Source organism: Myotis lucifugus, unplaced genomic scaffold, assembly GCF_000147115.1.
Source record: "Myotis lucifugus unplaced genomic scaffold, Myoluc2.0 scaffold_57, whole genome shotgun sequence".
Classification (NCBI taxonomy): domain Eukaryota; kingdom Metazoa; phylum Chordata; class Mammalia; order Chiroptera; family Vespertilionidae; genus Myotis; species Myotis lucifugus.
The window spans coordinates 6,839,370-6,866,186 of record NW_005871105.1 but is presented as its reverse complement, the minus strand read 5'-3'; the positions used below and the strand labels follow the sequence as shown (position 1 = coordinate 6,866,186).

The window sequence follows — 26,817 nt, the reverse complement described above, 5'->3', positions numbered from 1 at the left end:
ATGCACGGTCATGGATATAAAGCACCTGCCATTGCCTGAGCCAGACTTACAGGTAAGGAAATTAGCTTACACAGGCTACCATCTTCTCAAGGGGGAATTCTTAAAGGAAACACTATCAAAGAATCACAAACCCAGCATCTTCAATGCATTACATGAAGCACGTATTTTTGTGTGAACTCTACATTTAACGTGGGTTCAAAATGAAGCTGTGGAAAGCAAAAATCAAATATGAACACTTTTACTCCAAAGAGAGGGGGCAAACCACACCATACCCATCTTTAAAACCAATAAAATACCTGCTGGGGTTGAAATGCCTGCACAATCCTTTCTAATCAAGGAAGCATTTCAAAACACAGCGTGGCAGACCTCATTCGCTCTCGGGGACTCCAACGTACCTTCACAAAAGGTTCTTGGTTAGGTCTGGCACAATAGAAAATCTGAACGTCCAAGGGCAATCTTCGGACCCTCATCCTGAGGGTGAGAACTGCCTGCTTGCTTTCTAAGGAGGAACAAGTTTTTTCTCTGTCTGCTTTCACACCACGGTTCCTTGTAACCACGCTGAGCTACAACTGTTTTTGCAGTATCTCGTTTCCTGCATGGTTGGGTTTCTGTTTCCCTTAGGAGAGGGTTCAACATTTCTACAGGAACACACCCAAATTAGGATTGAGAACAAACACACACTTCCTGTCAGGCAGAGCTGGGAGGCTGTAAAATGACACTTTCACCTTTGAAACGGTGGTTTCCTAACGGTGGTACAACAAACCGCCTTGTTTTCTTCTTTTTTCTTTTTCTTCTTATACGCGTTTTCCTAACCGTCCTTTGGCTAAGCCAGCTTTCCTGACCCCGCCTTCCCGGGCTTTTTTTCAGCACCTTCTCTAAAGCTAAACCTCCGTGTTCAACTTTACGTAATTTCCCTGACATCAGCTGGAATCTCAGGGGAAGGATGAAAGGGAGCCTTTCCCCCCGGCGAGCCAGGCTCACTGTACTTAGAACAATGGCATTTCACTTCAGTTCCGCGTGTGTTAAGTGTGCGCAACTTAAAAGAATGGGGAAACATCTGCTTCATGTGAGGCGGGGGAACATGGCACTTTAGATTCATTTCTTTTCAGAACAGCTGGTGAAGTAATTTTAAAAAAGGCAAAACTTTTTACTTTTTAGTATATTAATCTCTTTTTAAACGTTTTAAATTTATTGGGGTGACATTGTTTAATAAAAGTATATAGTTTCAAGAGGACAGTTCTATAATACATCCTCTGTATATAGCCTTGTGTGTTTACCACACATTTAGGATATTCATCTTAATGACTAAGAAGCATGATGAGACGTGCTCTACTCCTCAGATCTGAGGTCAGGGGCGTGGAAAGAAATGCAGAAAACCCTGGCTCAGTTTTCAGTGATCTTTCTGTGCCTGTTCCAGATCCCAAACGGCCTTTTGGTCCTGCTGAGGGGATGGGCATAGCTCATCCTGGGGTCGGATCCACTGAGGACTCTGGCAGGTGCCTGTGATCAGTCCCAGGCTCGCCAGGACTTATCCTCGGTGCAAGAGCCTAGGCACAATCTGGGGCACAAGCACTAGGATTCTGTGCCAGGGAGACGGCACTCCTTTAAGTTCCTGGCACTTCGTGACAGTGAACATTGACTGAGCGCTTTCTACCTGCTGGCGAGTGCCAGGTGCTTTGTCAGGCACAGTCTCCAGTGGGTGAGGAGACAGCAGAGAGACGTTTACAAATACATGAATGCCATTCCATGTGATACGAATGCTAACAGCAGCTCCAAGGAGGCTGGAGCCATCCAGAGAGTTCGGAGAGCAGAGGTGGGGTATGGGGAGATGTCCAGGCAAAGGGCACAGCAGGAACACACAGCTGTGTTCTGTGTTCACTACGGCTCGAGAATAGAGAGCAAGGGAAGTAGAGAGGAGGCTGGGGAGGGGGCAGAAATGGAGAAAATAAGAACCTTGACGCCTTGAAGGGATTTGGAACTTATCGGGTAGCATTTCTAAAAACTGGCTGTTCTTCAAAATCATCCAGGAGCTTTTAGAAACACAGATTCCAACATTCCTCCCCCAGACCCACTGAATTACTGTCTCTAGTGATGAGGGTCTAGGATTCAGTTAAAAAAAAAATAATGTGCCAAGTGGTGGTTTGGAAGATTGGCCAGGAGGGTAACGATTGCTACAGGCAACAGAGAGCCATTGAGTGCTTTAAGCATGAGCGTATAGACCACGCTTGGGATCACTTGCTTGATCGCTTATTTGGGTCTTCAAGCCTCAAGGGTTGTTCATCTCCAGTCTACTGAACATCTGTCAGCCAGAGAGCTCTCCAAAATGCATATCTGTGTATACTTCTCTAGGCTCAAAACAGCTCAATGCCTTCCTACTGCCCTTAGGAAAATAACCAAACTCCTACCCTTGGTACATAGATCCTTTGTGATCTGCCCTTGCTTACTTCTCCAGCTTCATTTCCTGCTATTCCCTCAGCTTTGCACTCTATGCTCCAGCCACACTGAATTTTTGTTAGTTCACCAAATGCTCTTTCTTTCTCCCCTGGGTCATTCCTTTGAACAGACCTTTCTCTCTGGCCAGACCATGTTCCATATCCCAGTCCCGCCACAACTGCCTGTATTCCCACTTCTGATCTCAGTTCAGATCACTTCTTCTGGGCAGCTTTCTCTGCTCCCCTAGCTCCTTTCAGATGGCTGGCTACAGCCTGCTGTAGAGCTTGGCACTTCATCTACAATGACAATTATCTTGTCATAATGTAATGATTTATCTATACTCCTTAATGCTAACTTCTACTTATCTCACCCGCTGTGCCCCTAACAGGGGAAAGGTTTGGAAAGTGCTCAAAAAAAATTATGAAGGGTTTTTCAAGCCATATTAAGGAGCTTGAATTTCAACCTGTATGTAAAAGGGACACAGCAGAACTTTTTTATAGGAAAAGTGAAATGACCCAGTAGTGGTGGTGGTGGTGGTGATGATGGGGTCTTTCTGTATAACTAGCTTCAAGCAGGAATAAGGTTATATCCCACTGTAACTTCAAAGCTGCACAGGGAACTTCACTTCTTATAAGCCAAGAAGCTCTTGGAATCTGGACACAAGAACATTCTGACTGAATACTGTAGTTCAAGGACCATGACAGTCTAGCTCCTACTGGAGTGCTCACCTCCCAGCTCTTGGTGGTCGGCTCACTGAAGAAGTTGTCGATCATATTCAGTTCTTCCTTTTCCACCACCACAAAGCCTTGCTCTTTGGCATCCTTCCCATAGACGTCAGGAGACCACTGAACAAAGAATGTGTACAAGTGATCCACCCTGAAAAACATGTTCATCATAGGAATTAACACCAAATCCACTTTCCTGGCAGGCACCGGTAGGGACTTTGGCACATACAACCATCTTGTTCCTGCTGGGCAAAGCCACTTTGCTAATTGGGAAATTTCTCACTGTGGAGATGATCTCTATTAGTGCATTCCAAACTCAGAAAATAAGTCAACAAATGAAAGCAGAAGTCCACAGACGTGGAGCAACTCTTTCAATCTGAGGAAAAGATCAAGCGATAGATACAGAGGCAGAGCTGCGTCGAACAGACTGTCAAACTACAGCGGGAAGGCCGGGGAGGGTGGGGGGGCAGGAAGGGGGGGTAAGAGATCAACCGAAGGACTTGTATGCATGCATATAAGCATAACCAATGGACATAAGACACTGGGGGGTAGGGGAGGCCAGGGGATTGTCAAGGGCAGGGGAAAAAAGGAGACATATGTAATACCCTTTGAAAGACTTTAAGCAATAAAACAATTAAAAAAAAAGATAGCCAGAAAAAAAAAGACTAAAAAACACAATGAAATATATCAATGTTTTCCTCACTGGGTCTTCATTTATTGTACACCTGTATTTATTGGGAAAAAATTAGTCTGAAGCTTAAGATGGGAACCAAGATAAACACGCTAATGGATCTTTTTGTAGAGTGAAGCACTATTATAATTTTAATGAAACACCTTTAATAACTACAGAGTGAATAATACTAGATATTGTTTAATATTAGCAACAGAGCTAATTATATGGACATGGAAATGTCATTTGCTTCCAATTTCTCTGTTCTCATATACAGATTTAACATCTCCAGGCTTCATCAATAGAAAAATGGCTGGTTTCCAAGCAGAGAATGAGAGCTCTCAGTCCCAGCACCTGCAATAGTGTGTGTCTGCAATAGTGTGTGTGTGTGTGTGTGTGTGTGTGTGTGTGTGTGCCGGGGGTATATGTCAATTTTGGTATAAAACATTCTTGCTTGCATATGCCATTCTATTAGAAATATCTCAACCTGAGTAGGAACCTGGGGTGACTCCTAAGCCTCTCCTCTTGGGTCTGCTAGGTTTGTCCCTGGAGTGAGTGGCTGCTTCTGCAGCAGTCAGGGCCAGCCCTTTAAACGGAGTAAGCACTGGGCTTCTTAGACTTACCACAGGAGCAAGTCTCTAGAAAGGAGGGAAAAGGCATTCTCAAAATATCAGAGTCATAAACATTTAAAAAAATATATTTTATTGATTTCAGAGAGGAAAGAGGAGGGAGAGAGATAGAAACATCAATGATGAGAGAGACTCATCCATCAGCTGCCTCCAGCACGCTCCCTACTGGGGACCAAGCCCTCAACCCAGGCATGTGCCCTGACCAGGAATCAAACCCTGATCTCCTAGTTCATAGGTCGAAGCTCAACCACTGAGCCATGCCAGCTGGGCCATAAACATTTTTAATGTTAAACACAGAAGCAACCTTATAGTTTTTATCAATGCTGATGAAATATACCTGCTACCTAAAAAGAAAAGATGTGATTCCCTGACTCAGGGACCTTCCATTGCACAATAACTCTAAGAGGCAAGTGTTACTATGCCCAGTTTAAAGATTAAAACACTGACTTAATAATGTGCCCAAACTCCCCATCCCTGAAAACGTCCCAGCCAATCTAAGCTAACGGGCTCTTCTTTTATGAATGCTGACCTCCAAGGGGGACAAGTACATTTCTGTACCTGTCCAGTCAGACGTCTCACAGTATGGGCGACTACTTCTTTGGCTTTGGTTTTATTAACGAAGCATAAGTACTAATAGTGAGAAGCCCTGGGTGGCCCTTAGGGCTGCCTGCTTCCTGTTCCTCCTCCTACACCTTCATCAACAGGCTCACAGCACTGCTAGCTCTGTGCTCTGTTCCTGGAGACAGCACTGTGGGGCAGCCACCTCACCTCAGGCATGTGTCTGGGGATTGTTCTCCACTGGCTGTGGCAGGGAGGGCAGCAGCCCTGAAAGGCCTCCCTCTTCTCTCAGTTGGCGGGTTCTACCTTACAGCCAACAGTCATCCTGGCCTTGGAGGCCTCAGGTAATATGAGACGAGAGACCTTAAAAGTATGTTCTGCAATGGGGCACCCCAAGGGGAAAGGTTCGTGTCTCTTCTCAGACATTCAGGACACTGTCACACCCTGGTTTCCCTCAATGATAGCCTTGCTTCTCTTATGCAGAGAGGGCCCTCATACCAAGCTTCTGATGGAAAAGCAGGAGGAATGGGGGAATTGGCGAGGCCTGTTCCACAGGAGAAAATTAGAGTTCATTTGGGACCAAATTGCTTACTTAATTCTTAGGCCCCTGGAAACCAAATGGAAGAATCAATGTCCCTCTCCCCAGCTCCCCTTTTGCTCAATTCTCCATCCTTTGTTTGTTATTTTTACTAATTAATTGGGGAGGAGAGGAAAAGGATATGACGTCATCATTTTTCTTTCCAGATTAGAGTAGAAACTTATTGAAGTTTATTTAACCTAATTCTTGGAATGGCTCTTTTTGGCTCACTGGGTTTTCCTGGTGATTAGTTCCCAGAACTCAAGCCTCCCCTGTGGAAAGAGGCCTCAAGTTCTGAAAATTCCCCTCCTGGCCCTCTGCCGCCACCTCACCCACTCCTTCCCTCAAGACTGTATCAGTTAGCCTCTCACCGTGACCCCCATCCCTCCTCTTTCCCCAGCCATTAGACCCTCCTGGGTGCACATCCTTACAGGACAATCTTTCCATCTGCCCCTCGCTGCTGTCCCCTAGCGGCGCGCCACTGAGCCTTCCACAGCACCTGCCCTTCCAAACACCTGCCCACAGAGAGAAACACTCATCTTTCTAACTCCTCCCTTTCCATGGAGATTGCTGGATTTGCTGATTCATGCTTAAGGAATCCACTATAAATCAGAGGCTGCTAACCTTGGCTAGGAAAAAACCCTCCCTCCAGCTCTCTTCCTTGGCTACTCCACACACAGCTATTCCAGACCTCTGCTTTCTCAAGCTCTCACCCTCAACCTCGTACCCGCCTCCCTCTCTGAGCACAGCTCCCTTCATTATACCATCCTCATGATGCCCTCCCCTCCGCTGTCCCTCTTAGCGATCTTTCTCTGCAGAAAAATGAACTCCTCTCCAGCTTTAACCCTCCCCTCTGTATTTTCGACAGGTCCCCTCCCTGGTGAATTCCCTCCATGTCTTCCACCTCACCTCTCTGTCCTCTCCATCCCTTTATCTCCATCTTAATACACAAACCTGCTTGCATTTCCCCATCCTAAACATATAAAAGCCTCTAAATTTCGTTTTTCTCTAAAGCTCCCTTCCCATAACTCATCTTTCCTTTAGAGTTCATTATTAACATTTGGCTTAGTCTATTTTCCACCTTCTTTTCATTCCTGAATTTTTTTCCATTCTGATTTTATTAACCTTTTTGTATATGCTCTGTGTTAAATCTGCTTCAGATACGGTCTAAAAAGAGGTAAAAAATGTTAAATCTTGTTCCCTCCCTCATTGCTTCAGTGAAGCTCCTTTTCTCCAAGTGACCTATTATCAAACCGAACAGTATCTTGGGCATCGTTTGTCTTGACCTGTTGATGGCTTTTTCGAAGCTCACTCAGCGACTCATCCTGTGGTCTCGATGCATCATATTTCTCAGCCTCTGTTAGCCCAGGACACTTCCCCTAATTGCCACTCCACTGGTCATTAAGCTATGGATGTGGTAACAACACGAGAGCAGGAAAATGGGTCAAGAACTGGGTCCTGACAAATGCTAATGTTTAAGGAGGAAGCGGTAGAAGTGGTCCTGGAAGGAAGCCAGGAAGAAATGGCAGAGAATCAGAAGCGATTTTATAAAACGCAAGTCTGATCACTTCACCCAGCTATGCACAATTCTTCTAAGAACTCCCCACAGGTTTATGATAATGCAAACTCCTTGGTGCTGCCAGAGAGCTTTGTTCTGTGTTAATCCCCAAATGTACTCCTGGTTCCTGCCATATGCTATTATATGTTTGCTCCAACATACACTCTGGCCTCTATGCCCAAACTGTTTCTTTTCTTTTCTTTTCTTTTCTTTTCTTTTCTTTTCTTTTCTTTTCTCTTTTCTTTTCTTTTCTTTTCTTTCTTTCTCTTCCTCCCTTTCTTTCTTATTTTTTAAAAAATATATTTTTATTGATTTCAGAGAGGAAGGGAGAGGGAGGGAGAGAGAAACATCAATGATAAGAGAGGATCATTGATTGACTGCCTCCTGCACACCCCCTACTGGGGATGGAGCCCACAACCTGGGCATGTGCCCTTGACCGGCATGATGCTCTATCCACTGAGCCAAACTAGCTGGGGCTTCTTTATTTATTTTTTAAGATCTTTATTTATTTTTTAAGAAGAGTGATGACAAAGGTTAAGCCCGGGGGAGAATCACCTTAGGGTAGGGCCCGGTAAGGGGTCAGGGTAGGGCCCGGTCAGGGGTCATGGTTAAGCTCGGTGTTGACAGAGGACCAGTCAGTTACAGGAAGAAGGGGAAACGGCATTCCACAGCAGGGAACATGTGCAAACAGACATGGCATGTTACAGCAGGGTGATGCTGGAGGAGGTCACCCTGGACACGGCAGAGAGGAAGGAGGGCAATGCAACAGGGCACTGGCGACTTCTGACAGACAGAAAAGATGGGAAGCCCCAGTCCTCAGGTTGAGGGGTGTAAACAAAACCTCCTTACATAATTCCAGCGACACCCGACCGAAGCCAGTGGGCACCTGGGCTGACTGTGTTGAACAGAACACATCAGGCAGGGGAGGAATTCCTAACAGGAGGGATGAAAGGGCCAGATTTATTCTTTACTTAATGGAGTGGCAGGAGACGAGAAAGAAAAAGCCAGAGGGGCTGGGTCCCTGGGTGGGTCCCTGGGTCACAGAAAGTCCTGGCACAAGACCAAAGGCTTGGACCTTACCCTGAGACTACTGTTTCCCAAAGTGTGGCCGACTTCGGCAGATACACAGAGGAACATATTTAGATAGGTAAATCTTTATTTAAAGAGTATCAGCAGTAAATACAGCGAGCATATTGTACTTCTGATTTCACAGATACTACTGCTCAGGAGAAGGCTGAGAGAAAAAAGAACGATTTAAATCCTTTAAAGAACAATTTCAGTCTATTTAAAGACAGCTGTGGAGCGAAGAGCAGTACAGACAGCGTGCAGATACGGGGGTATCTGTGAAGGAAGAGTGTGAATGCCTGAAGCCTGAGCGGCACTGGGGAGGCGACAGCCAGGGCTCTAGCAGGGAGGAGGCCAGGCCAGATCCGTGGTTTAGAAAGATTGCTGTGGAGCCACGCAGGGAAGGTCAGGGGACGATAAAACCGACTAGAAACACAGGCTTTGTTGAGAAGGCTACAACAGTGATCCAGCCAGGAGAGGATCAAGGCCAGAGCGCAGGCGTGCAGGGGACATGGTGGAGACGCTTGCCATACATACTCCTCCAGGCACAGAATTAGTTCAAATCCATCAAGCGACAGTTACTAAGGACACAACACCTGGCACTCGGGCTTTGTGCACATTTCCCGTCAAATTATAAATTCAGGCTGAATCAGATTTCTTCCTAAACTCAAAGGTCTTTATCATCAACACAGGCTCGTCTCAGGATTCACCCCAAAAGAAACTCCTAATTCAAGTGACAGATCTCTGTTTACCGGAGGAAGCTGCCATTGCTGAAAAAAGAAACGCAAAGAAGGATCTTGGAAGGCAGCAAAGCCCTGCGACTGTGGGAGAGGTCATAGCAGCAGCAACAACTGACTTCACCCAGTGCCTGGGCAAGTGCATTCCTCCACAGTAACCCCACGAGGCGGCCACTCCAATGGTCGTTCCCATTTAACAGAGGAAGACACAGGTGCTTCCACAGGCTAACTTGCCCAAAGCCACACGGTATGTTATGTTAGAGGTGAACCTGGCCTCAACCTCAGATCAGCTCATGGTCTCAACCTGCTTCACCATTTCCTTTAGGGTGAGTCCCACTGTCCTGGTTTCACTAGTTAAGAAAAGCAGGTCAATGACAAAGCTGCAGGGTTGAGGGATATAAAACCTGGTTAAAAAAAAAAAATCTGAGTTGATGCTTGGAACAAAACATTATTCTGTTCATACTTCAGGTGTATGAGCTTTAGGTATAATTACAATCTATCTTATCAAACAAGACTACCAATTATGGTAGTATTTAATTTACTGTTGCTTTTTTACTTTTTTTTTTTTAATTCTAGCTGTTAGGTAAAGTTTTTTAAAAAGTACACATTTCTAAGTTAAAGACCTGGATTCCCAAATTGGTTCCACTTGCTACTAGCTGCAGGGCCTGGGATCATTTGGCTGGAGGTGTGCAGGACTCTCAGCAGCTGTTCCTCAGAGCGGTTAGTTCACACTAGCCTTGGAGCTGGCCTCCCTCCATTCCTCGGTCTGCTCCTACAGGCATTTAGGCTTGCAGTAACTAATAGCTAATCTCTCTGAGCTTCTGAAATGAAGATAAGAAAACTTATATAGGCATCTGAAGCATCAAATGTGTAAGAAGTTCATTCTACTTTCACACAGATCCTTTAGAAAGTCCCTTCTGTGTGGTGATCTAAAACTTGCTACCATACGAACCAACAAACTTGACCAAAATGACTCAGAAAGCAATTCTTGTTTTATCAAAAGTCACTTGATTGGTAAGAAAACAATTGTGGCTGCCTATACAGAGCAAGACATAACCTCCAAACCACCCACCTGGTGGAAAAAGTACGAGCAGGAACCATTAATCAATCCATCAGCTATTACATTAAAAACAAACAAACTTCAGAATACACTATGGCACAGAGAATGAGAAATAATGAAACAACAGCAGAAAAAAGAATACAACCTGACATATATATGTATGCAGCCCCACTTGTTTTGTTGATTATAATTAAAGGTAGTTCCATGCATTCCAATCCAAAGCCTCCTCAGGCTCCATCCTAATACAGACACAGAAGCCCAATAGGGCAAAGCACTCTTCACTTACAAAGGTTGTTACTAGCAAACTGCCACCTTTTAAAACCCACCTCCATGGCCTGACCCGAGATCCTTTTATGAAAAAGGTCACTTTCCTTGCCCTGTAAAGTCCCTTCTGAATGCAATATTCTGCAACTCCAAATGAAACCAATGGTTGGTACTGATGCCCAGGTATAATTTCCATTCTTAAAGGGGCTCAGTGTGCCTATAAAAGAAAGCTTTATTTACATAGAACTAACTAAATATGCCTCTTCGTCTGGTTCACCAAAAATAATAGGAAAGTTCTTTGAGAATCACTGATCAAAACCACCAGTTACAGTTATAAAAAGGCTCACTCAAAAATAAGTAAAAACTAAACCTTTTTATTTAACACCAATGCCAGAGGCCCTTTGGCTGTTAGCCCATAGCTTGGTCTCAGCAGCAGATGCATTCATTTTGGACTGAATATTACTTAAAAATTGGGGAGATTTGACACATAATTCATCTTTTAGCTTTTTACAAAAAAAAATGATGGGAAAACCTAGCAACACCAGGCTCACCTTCCCTCATAGCAACAATCGGCTGGAGATAGCACAGCGGTTCTCAGCAGCTGTTCCCCAGAGCCCGTAATTAACACTGGCCGCGGAGCTTCCCTCCCTCCAGTCCTTGTCTGGCTCCCGCAGGCATTAGGCTTTCAGAAAGCACAGTTTCTGCATACTTACTCCCAAACGCTGTGTGCAGCACCCATTGGTCCCGCACTAGGAAAGGTCGACGAGCTACTCTCCAAAGTGCTGGCGCTCACTCCTCCACCAGAAAGCACAGCCACCACAGTGAAGAGCTCACTTATAAAGGGTGATTTTTTCATGAGCTTAGGTCCCTCCAGCCACAGAGTCACTGATTAACTCCAGGCACCTGCCAAAGCTGGTTAGTGAAGTTACGGAAGAGTGGCTGCCTAATGAGGTCCTTCTGGAAGGTAACGATGAATTTCTAGAACTTTAAGTTGATGGGGAAAATGTGAAACGACCAGGAAAAGCATGAAAGAAAGCAGTATCATTTCAAAAACGTTTTAAAGTATTTAAATAAAAAAGAAGTGTGGATATTTACATAAGCAATTAATAATCCTATACCTTATACTGTATTTGTTCAGTAGTTTTCCAAAACTTGTAAGTTATGTTAAATACAAGGACAGAAAGATAATTCCTTTGCAGTGGTTCTCAACCTTCTGGCCCTTTAACTACAGTTCCTCATGTTGTGACCGAACCATAAAATTATTTTCGTTGCTACTTCATAACTGTGATGTTGCTACTGTTATGAATCGTAATGTAAATATCTGATGTGCAGGATGGTCTTAGGCGACCCCTGTGAAAGGGTCGTTCGACCGCCAAAGGGGTCATGACCCACAGGTTGAGAACCGCTGCTTTAGGGGTTGCTTTGAAGGCCTTTTTATTTTTTCCTTTTTTTAGCGACATGCCTTACAATATTATAAAATTATAGCATGACATAACGTTGTGTGACACTTAAAAATAGTTTTTCAGAATACAGTTTGTATTCTGAGGTATACCAGGTTTGGCTAATTAGGCCTTCGTTGTTCCAGAAAGTATACTAGTTTGGTTTTTTTTGTGTGTTTTCTTAAAATATATTTTTATTTCAGAGAGAAAGGGAGTGGGAGAGAGAGAAACATCAATGATAAGAGAGAATCATTAATCGGCTGCCTCCTGCACACTGCCTACTGGGGATGGAGCCCGCAACCCCGGGCATGTGCCCCGACTGGGAAGGGAACCATGACTGCCTGGTATTCATATGTTGATGCTCAACCACTGAGCCACACCTGTTGGACTAGAAAGTGAACTGTTTTAAAGACTATTGAACACTATGGTCTTCTCAGCAATGACAGTAATCAAAGATTTCAACTTAGCCCTGATCCCATTAAAAGTCAGGTGACTTTTGATCAGAAAATTTAGAATTAGCTATGGTTAAATTTTTCATACTAGGAAACTAGACCACTTTGTGATTCCTTTAATTCATTTTTTTCTCTAAGGATAATATTCTTAAGAGCATTTTGCTTAGTCTTTATGAGGGTCCTTAAGACTTAGATTTCTTCCGATTGTGAACTGAGTTTCACAGGATAATCAATTTTCTTTTTTATTTTACTTCCTGTTACAAAAGCAATATATAGTATGCTCACTAAATGCAGGCAGATAGAATAATGACAGAGAAAGACACTCTTAACTAAAAGAAATTTATAAAATAGTGTATAAGTATGTATGATTAATTATTGCATTAATCCATGCATAGAAAAAAGGCCAAGAGGCTACAAAAATAAAAATATCGTTAGCTTTGAGTAACAAAAGTATGAGATTTTAATTTCCCTTTTGCTTTTTTGTATTTTTCTAAATATTCTATAAAGTCTATTCATTATTTTAATTATAAGGCTAAGTTATTTAAACATCTTTTTCTATTTGGACGATAGGCTAATTTATTCATGCATCCATCCAACTAACATTTAAGAGTATATTACACAGTAGACCCTATGCTGTTTCTAGGATACAAATGTCCTAGGACTTGGTCTCTGCCCTCAGAAGGTTAAGGTCCAGTAGGAAAAAGCCACAAGAAGTCCACATTGTAAGAGTGTAGTAAGTGCTATGACAGAGGTGATACAGTAGAGGGACATCTAACCCAGACTGGGAAAGCTTCTTAGAGGAGACATTTGAACGTGTGCCATTAAGTGAGGTGGGGACAGAGGGAAGTCAGGCATTCCAAGCAAACATCAATAAGTCTGATTCACATTTCTTAACGTCGACACATAGCTAGTTATCCATGGAAAAGCCAACATGGGAGCAAGAGATCCTAGAGAAGTTAAATGGATAAAATTAACTAGATGAGGTGACTGATCGATGTGGGGCGATGACTGCGAAGCAAGCTCATGCCCACAATCTGGTCCCGGGGACTGAATGGCTGGTGGTACCAGTTACCATGACGGAGAACACAGGAGGCAGGAGTTCTGGGGCCAGTGGCAGGGACAGAGATGGAAATTAGAAACCCAGTTTGGGGCATGATCTGTCTTGTGTTTGTTCCATCTGTGGATGATCCCCAAATTGAAGACTACGAGGTATATATGTGTTTGGAGCACAGTGCAAAAGTTCTAAGATAGCTTTAAATAATGGGCATATAAGAAAGAATGAATTAGGTGCAGGCAACTGTGTATATTGAGAAAGAGAGAGGGCCATTTAAAGGGTAACGTTTAATGAGGAAACAGAGGAAGAAAAGATGGGGATGGGATGTTAGAAGGAAAGAGGATGTCAATTGGGGGATGGTCAATGATGTCAAATGCTACAGAGGGTTCATGTAAAGCAAGAACAAAATAATGCCCCTTTGTGTATCTATCACCTTATGGAGAATGATTAAGAGATTATAACCCACATCCAACGCAGCAGGGTGTTTGAAGGACTTGAGGACTCTGTTTACAGGCTCCTATATGACTTTATTACAAAGTTAACTTTGTCATCCATTGATTTAAGCCACGAATCTTTGTTAACTCCATACATTTTCATATTTATGAAACGGAATAGATTTCTCCACAGGCGTTAGTCCACAACATTTCAGAATTTAGAAAATGAGATCGATTGCGACTGTGAGGGGGGAAAAGCCAGACTTTGACGCCTCCCCCCAGTGCCTCTGTGCCTGTGGGTTGCTCACCAGACAAGTGTAGGTTGGGAGAGGACTGTAATTGCCAGTGTAGGGAGAGATCACTGTAGAGTGCATTGTTTTGGGAAACAAGAATCTACGCTGGTAGAGAAGAGACAGTGCTGGAGTTTAGGAAATAGTATTTGAAAAATGTGCAGTCTACAAAGGTCCTAGACTTGTTGGGTAAAACTCATAAAGTGACCAATCTCAATAAACCTGCAGATTCAGGCAAATCAAGGAAAGGCTAGAAATGTAGGCCAGTGTGCAAAGGGCTGTAAGAGCAAACAAGGGGTTTGAACTTTAATCCTGAAGGCTGAAGGTGTTTTTTGTGGCAATGTGACAAGACCAAAATACCTTTCTACAAGATTTTTGGGGCCATAAGGTACAAAACAGATTTTAAGTGGAAGAACTAATGAATAGGAAACTGCAGTTTAGGTTCATGGTGCTGTGTTCCAACGAGTCATGTAAAATAAGGTAACTGGATCTTGTGATACTAGCTTCAGAGAAGAAAATTTTGGCCAGATAACCGCTGTAGCACATAAAAGTTCATTCTAATAATGAGACCATGCTAGAACCAGCCTGCAACTAAGTTAAAACAGCTACTATCAGAAAAAGGACATTTTAGTCAAGCTCTTTGTTTCCATACAATTTTGAGTAGATCACTCTCCATTCAATTAATAAGCATACATGGGGTGTCACTGATCAAATGTCAGTCACTTCCTCTGCCCATAATCCCTGAAACACACTTAGAAAAATCCAAGGAGATGAGTAAATTTGGGGATGCTGCAAATTTCCATTCCCTCATTAACCAAGAAAATGACTTTGAGTGTATGAAGAATCCCTTTCCTACTCCATTTCAGTGATCTGTCAGCCTAAATAGTGTAATTATCAGCTTCAACTGCCTGCTCACACACACTGCAGGAAGTACTGCTACTGCTCACAAATTGGATCTGAAAAATACAGGGGTTGGCAAAAAGAGGTTGACCGTGTGAATACACAAAACAATGTATTCTTGTATGATTTATTATTGTACAACTGTAAACCTACTTTTGCAGTGTATATACAATATGTGTATTACCCCTGTGTATATACAATACGGACAGCACCTTTCAAACGGACAGATACTTGTGGGCTCATGGGTACATTACTCATTTTAATTTTGAAAGCATAAAAAACAAACACCCAACTATTAAAAGTGCTTGGCAACTTCAACTATTCTTGACATGTAAGGAAATATCATGCTTCCTAAAACAATAAATTTAACATATATGATGAGCTTATTCTAAATGTGGGCAGGTACAAAATATAACTATCCTTTATAAATCAAAGGGCATGCTGATCTTAATTAGACGGTGATTAGAGGAACATGGTATTTTAGAATTTTTAAGAATTAAATATATACAGGGTATCCCCCCAAAATGTATCCAGATAAAAGCCTTAAGACAGAGATCCTACACGTTCTCTCTCTTTCCCTCCCTCCCCCGTCTCCTTCTCCTTCCCCTACTCCTCCTCCTCTTCCTTCTTCTTTCTCTCTCTCTCTCTTCCCCCCGCCTCCCCCCCTCCCCAGCTCCAAGGACTCTTCTTTTGCCTCTGTAACTCATTTTCTGAGCCCATTTCTTCTACAGCTTACTTCTTCTGCCTCTGTGACTTTCTAAATAAACTTTCTCTTACAGTTTGAGTCTTGGCTCTGAATTATTTCTTAGCCAGAACCCAAGTACTGAGGTTGCAGAACCTATGTCCAGCACCTGGTGCTGTTTCATAGCCAACAGAGGGGCTTTCTCTGGAGCCACCACTAGGAAGATTCTTCTTCACTCTGCTAGTAACACTCCAGTGCGTGCAAGGATCCATTAAGGAGGAAGGCAAGTGGAAACACTCAGTTTCAAGTAGCAAGGGAATCCAGAAATCATCACCAGAGTAAGAAAATCACTGCATGCCACTTCTTGGCTCCTTAAGGACTTTGTTGAGTCTAAGTCCTGAAGCATTTCATAAATCAAAAATCAACTTCTTATGTCTTACTATGTACTTGGAGTTCTGGATGGGAATTAACTACAGGATTTCTCCATCTTTTCCAGTCTTAAATTACAATGTGGCTTCCTTTAGGGTAGGTAGAATTGAAAATGCATAAAGGAGCAATTAAAACACAAATTTCCAAACATCTACACAAAGAACCCATCATTAACACAGTGAGATAGAATGCCCCCCAGACAATCTTTGGTTAATTAATAGTTGGTTCAAGACAGAAAATGAAGTGTTGCCAAGTAATTTGCTAGCCAAGTAAGTCAAGGACGCGATAAAATAGGTATAACAGAATTTAACAAGCGACCTACTTTAAAAAGCTCACTGAAACCACTTGCATGAAAGGTCAAAGAGCAACACTACTTCAGCATTACGGACTTTTTCTGGGTTAAAGAATGACCGTAGAATTAACTACATGTGTGAGATTGCTCTAATTATTCTAGAAGAGTCCCGTTCCTATAATACATTTTCCCAGAGAAAAAATGACATATGTAATATGTAGTTTTTCTGATAGACCCAGGAACTTCACGTGGCTGAGAGGTTCAGTGCTCTTTTTTATAGACCTAAAAATCAGGAATTGGTTTAAATCTCTAAGGTACTGTCTAGCTGTGACACTTGATTTTCAAACACTGATTTTAACAGGGCTTCACAAATTTACACTGCTTCTGTTGAAACATTTTAAAATAACAACAAAGGACAAATTTCTTTTTATCTTCACAGTATCCCTGGTTAAAATTTCAATGAGATACTGTGGGGATTGCAGGCATAGGTAGAGGAGTAGATTATATAAATACAAAACAAATTGTTTAATGTTCACGTTAACGTGGGTTTGTGTCTAAGACAGCAAAAAGATATTCACGAATTCATTAATTAAAATCCTGTCAATTTTTCCAAGCATTTTAATCCTATTTATTTCCCAGATTAAACTATAATTTATTAAAATGAGGCAATTCCTGATGAGAATTCTCATTCTGAGTACTAATCAGCCCGAAAGTGTACCCTTGCTTGGAAATTAATTTTGTTTTATGAGCAATTCATGCTCAAGGAAGCCTGCCGAGTATATGTGTTCTTGGCAGGTGTGTGCCAAAATGTCTGCCCAGATGATGAGGCTGGATGAATAATTAGGAAAAAGAAATATGTGTGGGTTTAACAATTTTAAAAACCAACTGCAAGGCCTTTATAAAGACATTTTTATTCTACCACATATAAAAGGGAGAATCATTTTTTTCTAAAAATAATGTTCCCTATTTTTATTATAAAAATGTGTTCGGTGATGCACCGCTGAAGAATTCCTATGCCACTACCTGCCATCCTGGACTGTGACACAACCAATAACATTTCTTCTTTGGCAATTTATAATGCAAATCTCTCCGAGGCGTGCATTCCCTCGACCCATCCATGCGATCTCATGTCACATTTCTCCAGCTGCCGAGTCACAGATACGCCCTCCACAAGGCCAAAGCAATCCTCAGTTCCCCAGAATAATGAGCACTTTAAAAGTTACACTTAGGCCTCTCTATGGCACTTAGAGGGTGTGGATCTGCTCCATGGAATTCCTCTCTTCTCAACGGAAGAACGCTTCCAATTACCAGCACTTGAGAATAGCTAACTCTTCCTTCATTTAAAATTCCACTGCTTAGAAAGTTATGAAAGTGGTTCAGCATGCAGTTCTATGATGGACTGTAGCAGAAAGCTATACTCAAATAATATTCTTCTAGAAATTCTAAAATGTACAAGAGAAATCTCTTATTTAAGAATAAAATGAAGTATCTTAAAATTAAGGTAAAAAAAATGCCCAAAAACCCAAGATGCAATGAGGATCTAACTGGCCAGATTTTCCATGCTGGCCCACACTCACCTCTCCCGAGGAACAGCGAACCAGTACTCGGGCTGCTTCCTTCGCTTGCCGTACTGCTGGACCATGGCTGCCGTGTGTGTGGCAAAAGATTTCCTCATCGGTTTTCCCACTTTAATGCACAGAAACATGGGTGGAGTCTTGCTTTTCTCTTCTTTTGAAGGAAGCATATCTGAATCACACATGCAAAATATCTTCCTCAATACTGACAACACTGGTGGCAGCAAAACCTTTCAACTTACAAAGAATAGTGTTTAATCCCCTCATAGTGATGGAAAGTCAAAACATATGGCAGAAACATCACACATCATCATCACATTGGGACTAATTAAAGTTTTCAGAACACAAAAGGAGCTTCTTGAGCACGGAAGGAGAAAGCTTTGGACATTTCAGCTTGGTCTACATCACATGAGATGCTATGTACTGTGAATAAGCATAAAAACCAACATAATACCAACCAGTGAAGAATTGTGACAAGACACAATAATACTTTTAAAAAATATATTTTTTTTATTGATTTCAGAGAGGAAAGGAGAGGGAGAGAGAGATAGAAACATCAATGATGAGAGAGAACCACTGATTGCCTCCTGCATCGAGATGGAGCCCACAACCCGCAATCCGGGCATGTGCCCTGGATGGGATTCGAACTGTGACTTCCTGGTTCACAGTTGGTCGCTCAAGCACTGAGCCATGCCGGCCAGGCAAAAATACCAGAATGATACTGAGGACACAGTCACACCATAATGCAACAGTTTAGAACTATCTTCAAAAATATTTTAAACTCCTTTAGATTTAGAAATTCAATGTCAAAAAGGGAATTTACTTGAAAGATAAAAAAAAAAACTACTTTTGAAATAGAAATCTGCCCTAAAGTTCCAAATTAGATAGCATATATTGCTAATTTTCCCAAGTATTAATTTATCAGTAAAGATATGCTCTATTGAGAAAACACTCCTCTCAAATGGTACTACTTGTGCATGTGCTTATGTAAGAAAGGCCGACTATACAACAGAATAGAAAGACAGTAAACAGAAGTGGCTTACCTTCAATAGGTACCTGAATTCTCTTTAACAGCCATAACTGGATTTCAGACTTATTATCCATTTGTGCGCCCTGGCAGCTTTTGTCCTGGGTAGATTCCAAAGAGTTGCCTAGAGACTCTTGACTCAGATTTTCTTCTGTAGAAGAGCCCAGCTGTAGGGGATGGGGTGCTCTCTCCTTCACCCAGTTTTTATCTGGCTCTTTATTGCCCTCCGTTGGGGGCTCACCGGCCTGGGGAAGAGAACTACTGAGAGTGATGTCTATTCCCCCTGGCTCAATCCTTTTGCCATCACTGAATTCTGCCTTCTGCAAGTTCTCAGGTGACCCTTCTTGGTTCTTACTAAGGTAGTATTCGATGAGTTTAACTTTATCTAGATCTTCATGTATGTTCAATGTGTTTTCCACCTGGCTTTCGGGAGAACCAGATTGCTTGTCCACCTCAGGCATTTTATCTTGTTTCTCACAGGTTTCTAAATCTAGGGCCCCCTTCAGTTCAGCATCACTTTCTGTTCTTGAAAAGCTCAGGGCTGACTGCGCCTGCATGTCCGTGGCAGAACTAATGACCTGTGACTCAGCCTTCCTTTGCTCCTCTGGGTGGAGAGAAAGGCACTCCTTTGAGGTGTCTCTTTTGTCCATTCCACTATCATTTTGGGAAGGCAGCTCATCCAAGTCAACGAAGTCATCTTCTTCTCCTAGAAGGGAATTTTCTTTGGCGACAGACTTAAATTCAGTAGGAGGGTCAGGAGGCTGCTTGCTGACTTGAGTTGCTGTGGTAGATCCCTCGGTTGCCTCCACAGAGGATTCCAGGTTCTTTAGCTGTCCTGACCCAGAGCTGTCTGAGGGCTGCGTGTGTGTGTATTCTGTTGGTTTCTCCAAAGGCCTTGTGGATTTGGAATCTGCAGTGATGGTTCTCTCTCCACTGTGCGGCCGTTTTTCCTTGCTGAGGGATTTAAACTTACTAAAGGGGTTGATATCCTTTTCCGAAGCTAGGTCTTCCCATTCTCCAGGCCTGTACAGAGGACAAAGATCCTGAGGTAGGTCACTGTTGAGGGAAAAATGGTGGGTGCACATGGAATGTTAAAAGCAAAACAAAAACAAAATGGAGGAAAAGCAAAAACCAAAACAAAACCCAGCTGAAAACCAAAACATAAATAGAACACAACTTAAATATGTTTAAATGATTTCAGAATAAGAAAATGAAATTTAAAAATTAACTTCAAAATGAAACATAAGGAGTGGCAAAACAAAGAACCATGGAAGCTGCATATCCTGCTAGAAGACATGGAGGGTTCTGGAAGTCAATAATGAGCATGGAGATGTCTCCCACCAGGCTTCCAATGATGAAATAATGCTCCTGATTTTCATGAAGGAGAGGAAAGGTTTTAGTACTATGACTAAACTTCCTTAAATATTTAAAACTTTTCCTTTTTATAAAATAGTAAGTAAACCAACTACATTAATTCTGAATGGCTCCTTGAGTAGCTATACATTTAACCATTCTATAAAGTGAACCCTAATTTTGGGTTTCATGGCTTAGGATCTAATGCTTCCAAACACAGACATCCTTCTATTCCCAAGGGAGCAAGAGGAAGCTTCCACTATTAACGTGAATATATAGTACCTGTTCCATTTTACAACTTAAAAATTTATAGAAGAGTAAATAAGCCAAATAAACTCTTACTTATAATACTTAGTTCACATTTCTTAGCTAAGCTTAAACTTCTTAACTCTTTCATTTTATAACCGTTATCATCTTATTTTATGGCAATGGGCAATTGGTTTATCAGATGAAACTTACTGTCCTGGGCTGCAGTCAATTTATTTTTCCTTCCTATCCAGTTTGAGTTATACAAAAATATTGATTAAACATGTTTTCCAAAATTTAAAATAATTGGTAAAACAAAACACAACCACATGTGTTAATCCATGACTGGAAATATCTTGAGTAACCCTACATGTCTCAAGTAGGTTTTCACTCACCTTAGTGTCTACACTGGGTTAAAACACAGAGATATACAAACCCTTTCAAAAAATAACATTTTCAGATTTCAGAAATCATTTTATTTTCTAAAAAGGCTAGATCATATTCAGGTAATACTTTATTATTCTGGCTTTGAAATAATTATGACAATAAAACAACAAAGAACCACCAAGTTCTCAAGTTATAAGACTGTCTCCCCAGTTATTTAATAAATCACTTGCATGGAACATCCATGCTTTTTCCAATAGAAAATAAGAGCCTACATAATTGCTAGACTCTGACAAATGCTTTAAAAAGCCTCTTTAATTCATAATTCACTTCAATTCAATAAGCATTTGCTGAGTCCCTAAGTGCCACATGCTAAAAAGTGACTGATGACGTCTCTGTTCCACAGGAACCTGCATACACAGAAATGTGCCGCCCAACACTAGCATTCAGATGTTAAAGATGCTTCAATCCTAGCGTCAAACAAATGTGTAATGTGGTATCCTTTCCATATTAGGACCAAAATTTAATTTTTCATATTAAAGGCTACAAGAAGTCCTGCAACAAAGAAACCCACCTCTTCACGTTCTTGGTATATAAGCAAAACTTTCTTCCACTATCATCCAAACCCCTTTCTCATCGCTTCCTTATTTACCTAGCTTGACCCCCAGAAAGAATACATTTGACTGCACTCTAATCAGCCTCCTGTACTACCTTTATTGTCTACCTCTCCCTTCTTGTTCTTCTACCTATTCCAAGCTGAGATTAATTTAGTCATCTGGGTTTTTTTTTTTGTTTGTTTGTTTGTTTTGCACTGCAGCTGCCAAGCACTGCTGGGGCAAAGTACATAGCTGTGTCAACCAAATCTGCTTTTGATTAATGTTTTCTAGACTCAGCCAGGAACCTAATGATGATCAATAATCCTTTCAGTTGTTCCCTTCCTATTTTCTGTGGCAGCTGGAGTTGCAAAATGTCCTACACAAAAATTACAAAGCCCTAAAGGTGAGGATGGAGAGATTTTACACACACACACTTAAAAACTATTTGCACACTGCAGCTAATTTATAGTTGTTTTACCATGCAATTTTTAGTAATAATAAAATTTTAAGCTATTTTAAAAGTTTAAACAAGTGATGGAATTCTGAGCCAATAATACTAAGTTCATTTCACACGGATTCCACTCATATAACCTATTTTGCTCATTGTTCATTAGACTGAAATGTCTTTATATAGTGTACAACGTGGAAATAATTTCAGCATATTGGCAGTCAATTCTTAACTCTTCTCTCTTCACAGCTATGGCATTAGCCTTGTATCCTGGATCATCAAACACAATCTCACAAGGAGAGAAATCTTTCTGTAAAGATGTATCTTCCCGCCAAACCGGTTTGGCTCAGTGGATAGAGCGTCGGCCTGCGGACTGAAAGGTCCCAGGTTCGATTCCGGTCAAGGGCATATACCTTGGTTGCGGGCACATCCCCAGTAGGAGATGTGCAGGAGGCAGCTGGTCGATGTTTCTCTCTCATCGATGTTTCTAACTCTCTATCCCTCTCCCTTCCTCTCTGTAAAAAAATCAATAAAAATATATTTAAAAAAAAAAAAGATGTATCTTCCCTTTCTATTATTAGTGCACAAATCTCCACCTTCAAATTCACCTCCACACAATCTCTTGCTCCTGCCAATGCTCTCACCTTTTAATTGCATTTAATTCTCCCAAGAACCCCTGCGCCAGCCCCCCTTTTTTCCTGATAAACAAGAAATGTCTCTTACGATGGCAAGGCATCTTTGATCTTCATGTGGGAAATGTCATTGTAGAGGGCAATGGAAACCACCTCTTCCATGGGGCAAATGAGGCCATACTCCTCACACCCATTTTCAATGACCAGGGGGTCGGACTTGTGAGGATCAAACATGATGTTGTTAGGAGTGACAATCATGACACCTCCGACCACACCCTGCAGGACAAATGAACAGGACAGAATCACTACAGGCAGAAATACAACCGTCACAGAGCTTTAATGAACTCATACTGTCATTCGGTTGACTTTGGTGAACCACAGACTCCTACATGACAATCCTGTCCCCTTTAAGAGGGCTGGAGAAACAGGCTGGAGAAATGCAGTGTTGGGTACTGTGGGGTGAGGCAGAGAAAATCTGTGGCAATCAACCGAGCCTGGTTCTGGTGCAGCTGCTACAGTAGTATAATTGTGCTGGGATCTTGGGTTACACACATAAGTCTCAGGTTCCCCAATTCCTGTCTGTAAAATGAGAGGGGCTGTCCCAGATGCGTTCCCGATGGAGAACAGGGTGCTGTACAATTCACTCAGCACGTATTCGCCATGTGTCCAACAAGTGTATGGTACTGTGCTAAGGGACCAGCTGTCTCCGAGTCACGGTGCCAAAGAACGGTCCTAGTATTTCTCTCTAAAATGTTTAGAAAGCCTACATCCAGGAAAATTTGACACAAACAGGAATATAACATTTTTGCAGAAGTGCATATAGCTGAACTATGGAAATTCAAAGCAAAAACCAACAGTTTTTTGTCTGAAGCTTGGTCAGTTTATAATATAGACCTGGATGGCCACAGGGATATTATCCACCAAAGACAGGAGGATACAGATGAATCCCTTTAGGTAAATAATTTATTTTGTGCCCTTAATGACTTCAGTAATAATCTTTGCAAAATGTTGTGCATCTCAAGCATTACTTCTTCTTGACTGAAAAGGTTACAAGTCTGTATCAATACCCATTTTTCTGTTGTTTGGAACCTGCCATAACGTCTCTACTATGAGGACAGGAATTCCATTTTATCAACACAACCGTTTCCTCAGAGGAAGAAAGTTGGATTTTCTCTTTGTAAAAAAACACAACCACCAAAAAACTAAACACACGACAGCAGACATTTTAATACCAGCGTCTCCAGCAGAAGGGCGGAGAACTCACCATTTTCCAGGTTAGGTACTAAGCTCTCCACATGAATTTTCCCTTTTAATTGCAATACCCCACTAATTAAATGTTATTACTATTCGTATTTTATAGATGAGGAAAATGGAAGCTCAGGAAATTTAAACACCGTGCCCATGGTCTCACAGCTAATGGGTGGCAGAGTTGGAATTTAAATTCAATGGGTCTGACTCCATCATTTGCTGTTAAACGTATACTACACTGTCTCCCAACTAGGCCAAGAACTGAAAATAAAATGCTGAATCCAGGGTCACAAAGAAGCACTGATCACATTTCCCTCAACAAGTAAAATGCCAGGCATTCAACTGGGGAGAACTAATGGGCATGTGTGAAATCTTATGCTGAAACGGGGTGAGACCGTTTAAGGTGGCCTGCCTTCAGTAATTTAAAAGCTAGCTTTGTTTCCCATAGATTCCAAGAAAAGGAAACTGCACTGCCACATACCTTTCCATCGGTGAAGTATCGACAATTCATTTTTAAAAACTTTACCACACCAGGCTCGTCTTCTTCAGAAGTAGAGGATAAGACTCTTTCAATGGGTTTTATGGCCTTTCTTGCTAAGTCAGCATCCTTTACAAAGCAAAAATTTCCAACATCAAATAGAAGCAATTTCTCAAAACAGATTACTTATGTAAATCAAGCCACACATGTTCCCTGTAAATAACCTGCTTCTATTTAACTTAAACATATATAAGACAAATGTCTTTGGTCATTCAAAAATATTACATATATATAACAATTATGTAAATCAAACAGAAAATTTTTAAAAAGTACATATCTATGAACCCATAAAAAATGGCTCATCCAATATCTTAGAAAATAACCTAAATAAAAGAATTCACAGTTGACTCATGGTTCAATTTCTTTAGAAAAAGGAATAAAAGGAGTGCAAATAAACTACCAGTTTTGGTGAGAGTTTAACTTCATACCTATGTAAACAAGGCATGTGTTTTGCCTTTGAGACTTTAAATGTGAACAGGCTTCTTCTGGATAAAATACATTCTCTCAATTAACAACAAGTTACACTTAACTCCGCTCCTCTGGGGAAAATTTAAGTTGAAATCTTGAGAAAAAGAACATGGAACATATAAGGTGTCCCCCCAAAATGTATACACACTTTAACGGCTGCTAACTCCATTTTCACTCCTTTTCATGTTTAACTGATTTGAAATAATGGCTGAAGCCAGTCTAAGCTTTGAACAAAGAAAATTTATCGTAAAGTGCCACTAGACTTTTTTTTAATAGGGACACATAAAAATTAAAGTTTACGTACAAAACCAGCAACAGTCAATAAATTGAAGATGCACAAGTACCGAACGAAATGATTCTTGATATTTGCAATTCTGTTGCTTCGCATTATCAGCAGTGCCTGGACCAGAATGGTCATCAGTTTGAAAACAGACATTGACAAAATAAAGTATTCATTGCTGCAGATTCTTTTAATTTTGAAAATGAACTGTATGTTAATAAACACTAACTTTATAATCATACAAAGTGTGTTTACATTTTGGGGGACACCCTGTATAGTCTATATTTTTAAGTTCATACAAAAATATGCACTTCAGTACATGAATGACATACATACAGGCAGTTTGTCATATTCTGCATCTGATGATGAAGGAGACACAGTAGCACCAGGACTGGACGATGATAACTTTAAGGTACTAGAGGGAAAGTTGGCATCTGGCACAAAAAGAACCTGAGAATAGAAAAGAGAACCAAGGTGAGTACCGAGAATCAGGCAAACCCTAGGCAACGTTTAGAGCAGTTACTCTCCGCACAGTATCATGTGAAATGCACGACTAAGACCTAGCTGGCTTTCACCGAACTCATAAGCAACTTGAGGTCTTCAGACTAATCCGTGAAACAGTATGCAGCAATATGAACGTGTGCTGTGCAAAGGGTACCGAACACACCTACAGACACTACAGAAGCTCATAAAGTGGAGATCAAGGTGGGTGAGTATTCTGCACAAGCCATGTGAAGCGGGTGGGTCCAATGAAGCCTGGAGCACAGTACATAGCAGTACACGGTATGCTTCTAAACATAACACCTGTGTTAGGAAGAGATGAAAACAAATCCAGGTTTGCTAACTCCAAGCAGGCCCTGAGTGATAATGTAGTGAGGTCCTTATATGATAAACTATACACTGTATTATTGATAATCTCAATACTTTCCCTTCCATCACTGTCTCGATTACCTAGAAACAAAAATAAAAATCTGGTTCCGAAATGTTATTATGATCTTGTCATTCAACACTCTTTTAATGAGACACGGCACCTTTTGGTATATATTAAATACAATCTTAATATTATGGTCTCTAATGTTATAAAACACAATTCAGGGCTAATAATATAACAGCTGTTCAAAACTGTTATTCACTCTCTCCCAACCCTCCAGGCATATCTCTGTTTTAACTTTAGTTATTTAAAGCTCTCTTCAATCCAGAAAAAATAAAACAAGGCAACAACAAAAGACACATTAAGATTAAGGTGGGAAAATCGACATCAAGAAAAAATAAGGAGAAATTACTACTAAAAATCTGGGCTCCAAATGGACACATAAGCCATAAAACTGGCTGTGAAACATCAGAAAGTCTAGAGTAAAGTTTTAGTTCAATAAGCTCCCGCGTAACCTCCTCTGAAAATCACCTCTGACGTGTGGTGGGTCACTCACCCAGCCATACCAGTTCTCTTTCCTACCTCAAGGTGACCATCAACTGAGTCTCTAGACAGGTGAGTCTCAAATTTTCTGAAACCAGAGCAGATAAAACCAGTTTTGATTAACCAGATGTACTGAGATGAGAGGGATGCCTAACCCTCTGAGCTCCAAGACAGTCTACGTCAGTGATGGCGAACCTATGACACGCGTGTCAGAGGTGACACGTGAACTCATTTTTTTGGTTGATTTTTCTTGTTAAATGGCATTTAAATATATAAAATAAATATCAAAAATATAAACCTTTGTTTTACTATGGTTGCAAATATCAAAAAATTTCTATATGTGACACGGCACCAGAGTTAA

General features: G+C 41.4%; 1 protein-coding gene across 7 annotated transcripts in view; it reads right to left on the bottom strand.

The window, feature by feature from the left end:
- Positions 1-26,817, bottom strand: part of NCOA7 (nuclear receptor coactivator 7) — a 114,686-nt gene that overhangs the window by 10,105 nt on the left and 77,764 nt on the right. For 4 of the 7 annotated variants that reach the window (XM_014456255.2, XM_023754198.1, XM_023754195.1 and 1 more), the window contains 6 exons: positions 25,379-25,492; positions 24,238-24,363; positions 22,600-22,784; positions 18,866-19,905; positions 17,826-17,994; positions 3,162-3,309 (listed from right to left, as the gene is read on the bottom strand). In XM_014456255.2, coding sequence (XP_014311741.1) covers positions 3,162-3,309; positions 17,826-17,994; positions 18,866-19,905; positions 22,600-22,784; positions 24,238-24,363; positions 25,379-25,492 — 1,782 coding nt within the window. Of the gene's footprint in view, positions 1-395; positions 777-3,161; positions 3,310-17,825; positions 17,995-18,865; positions 19,906-22,599; positions 22,785-24,237; positions 24,364-25,378; positions 25,493-26,817 lie in introns of those variants that run through there. The other 3 variants (XM_023754199.1, XM_023754196.1, XM_006089243.3) reach the window with 2 other exon arrangements.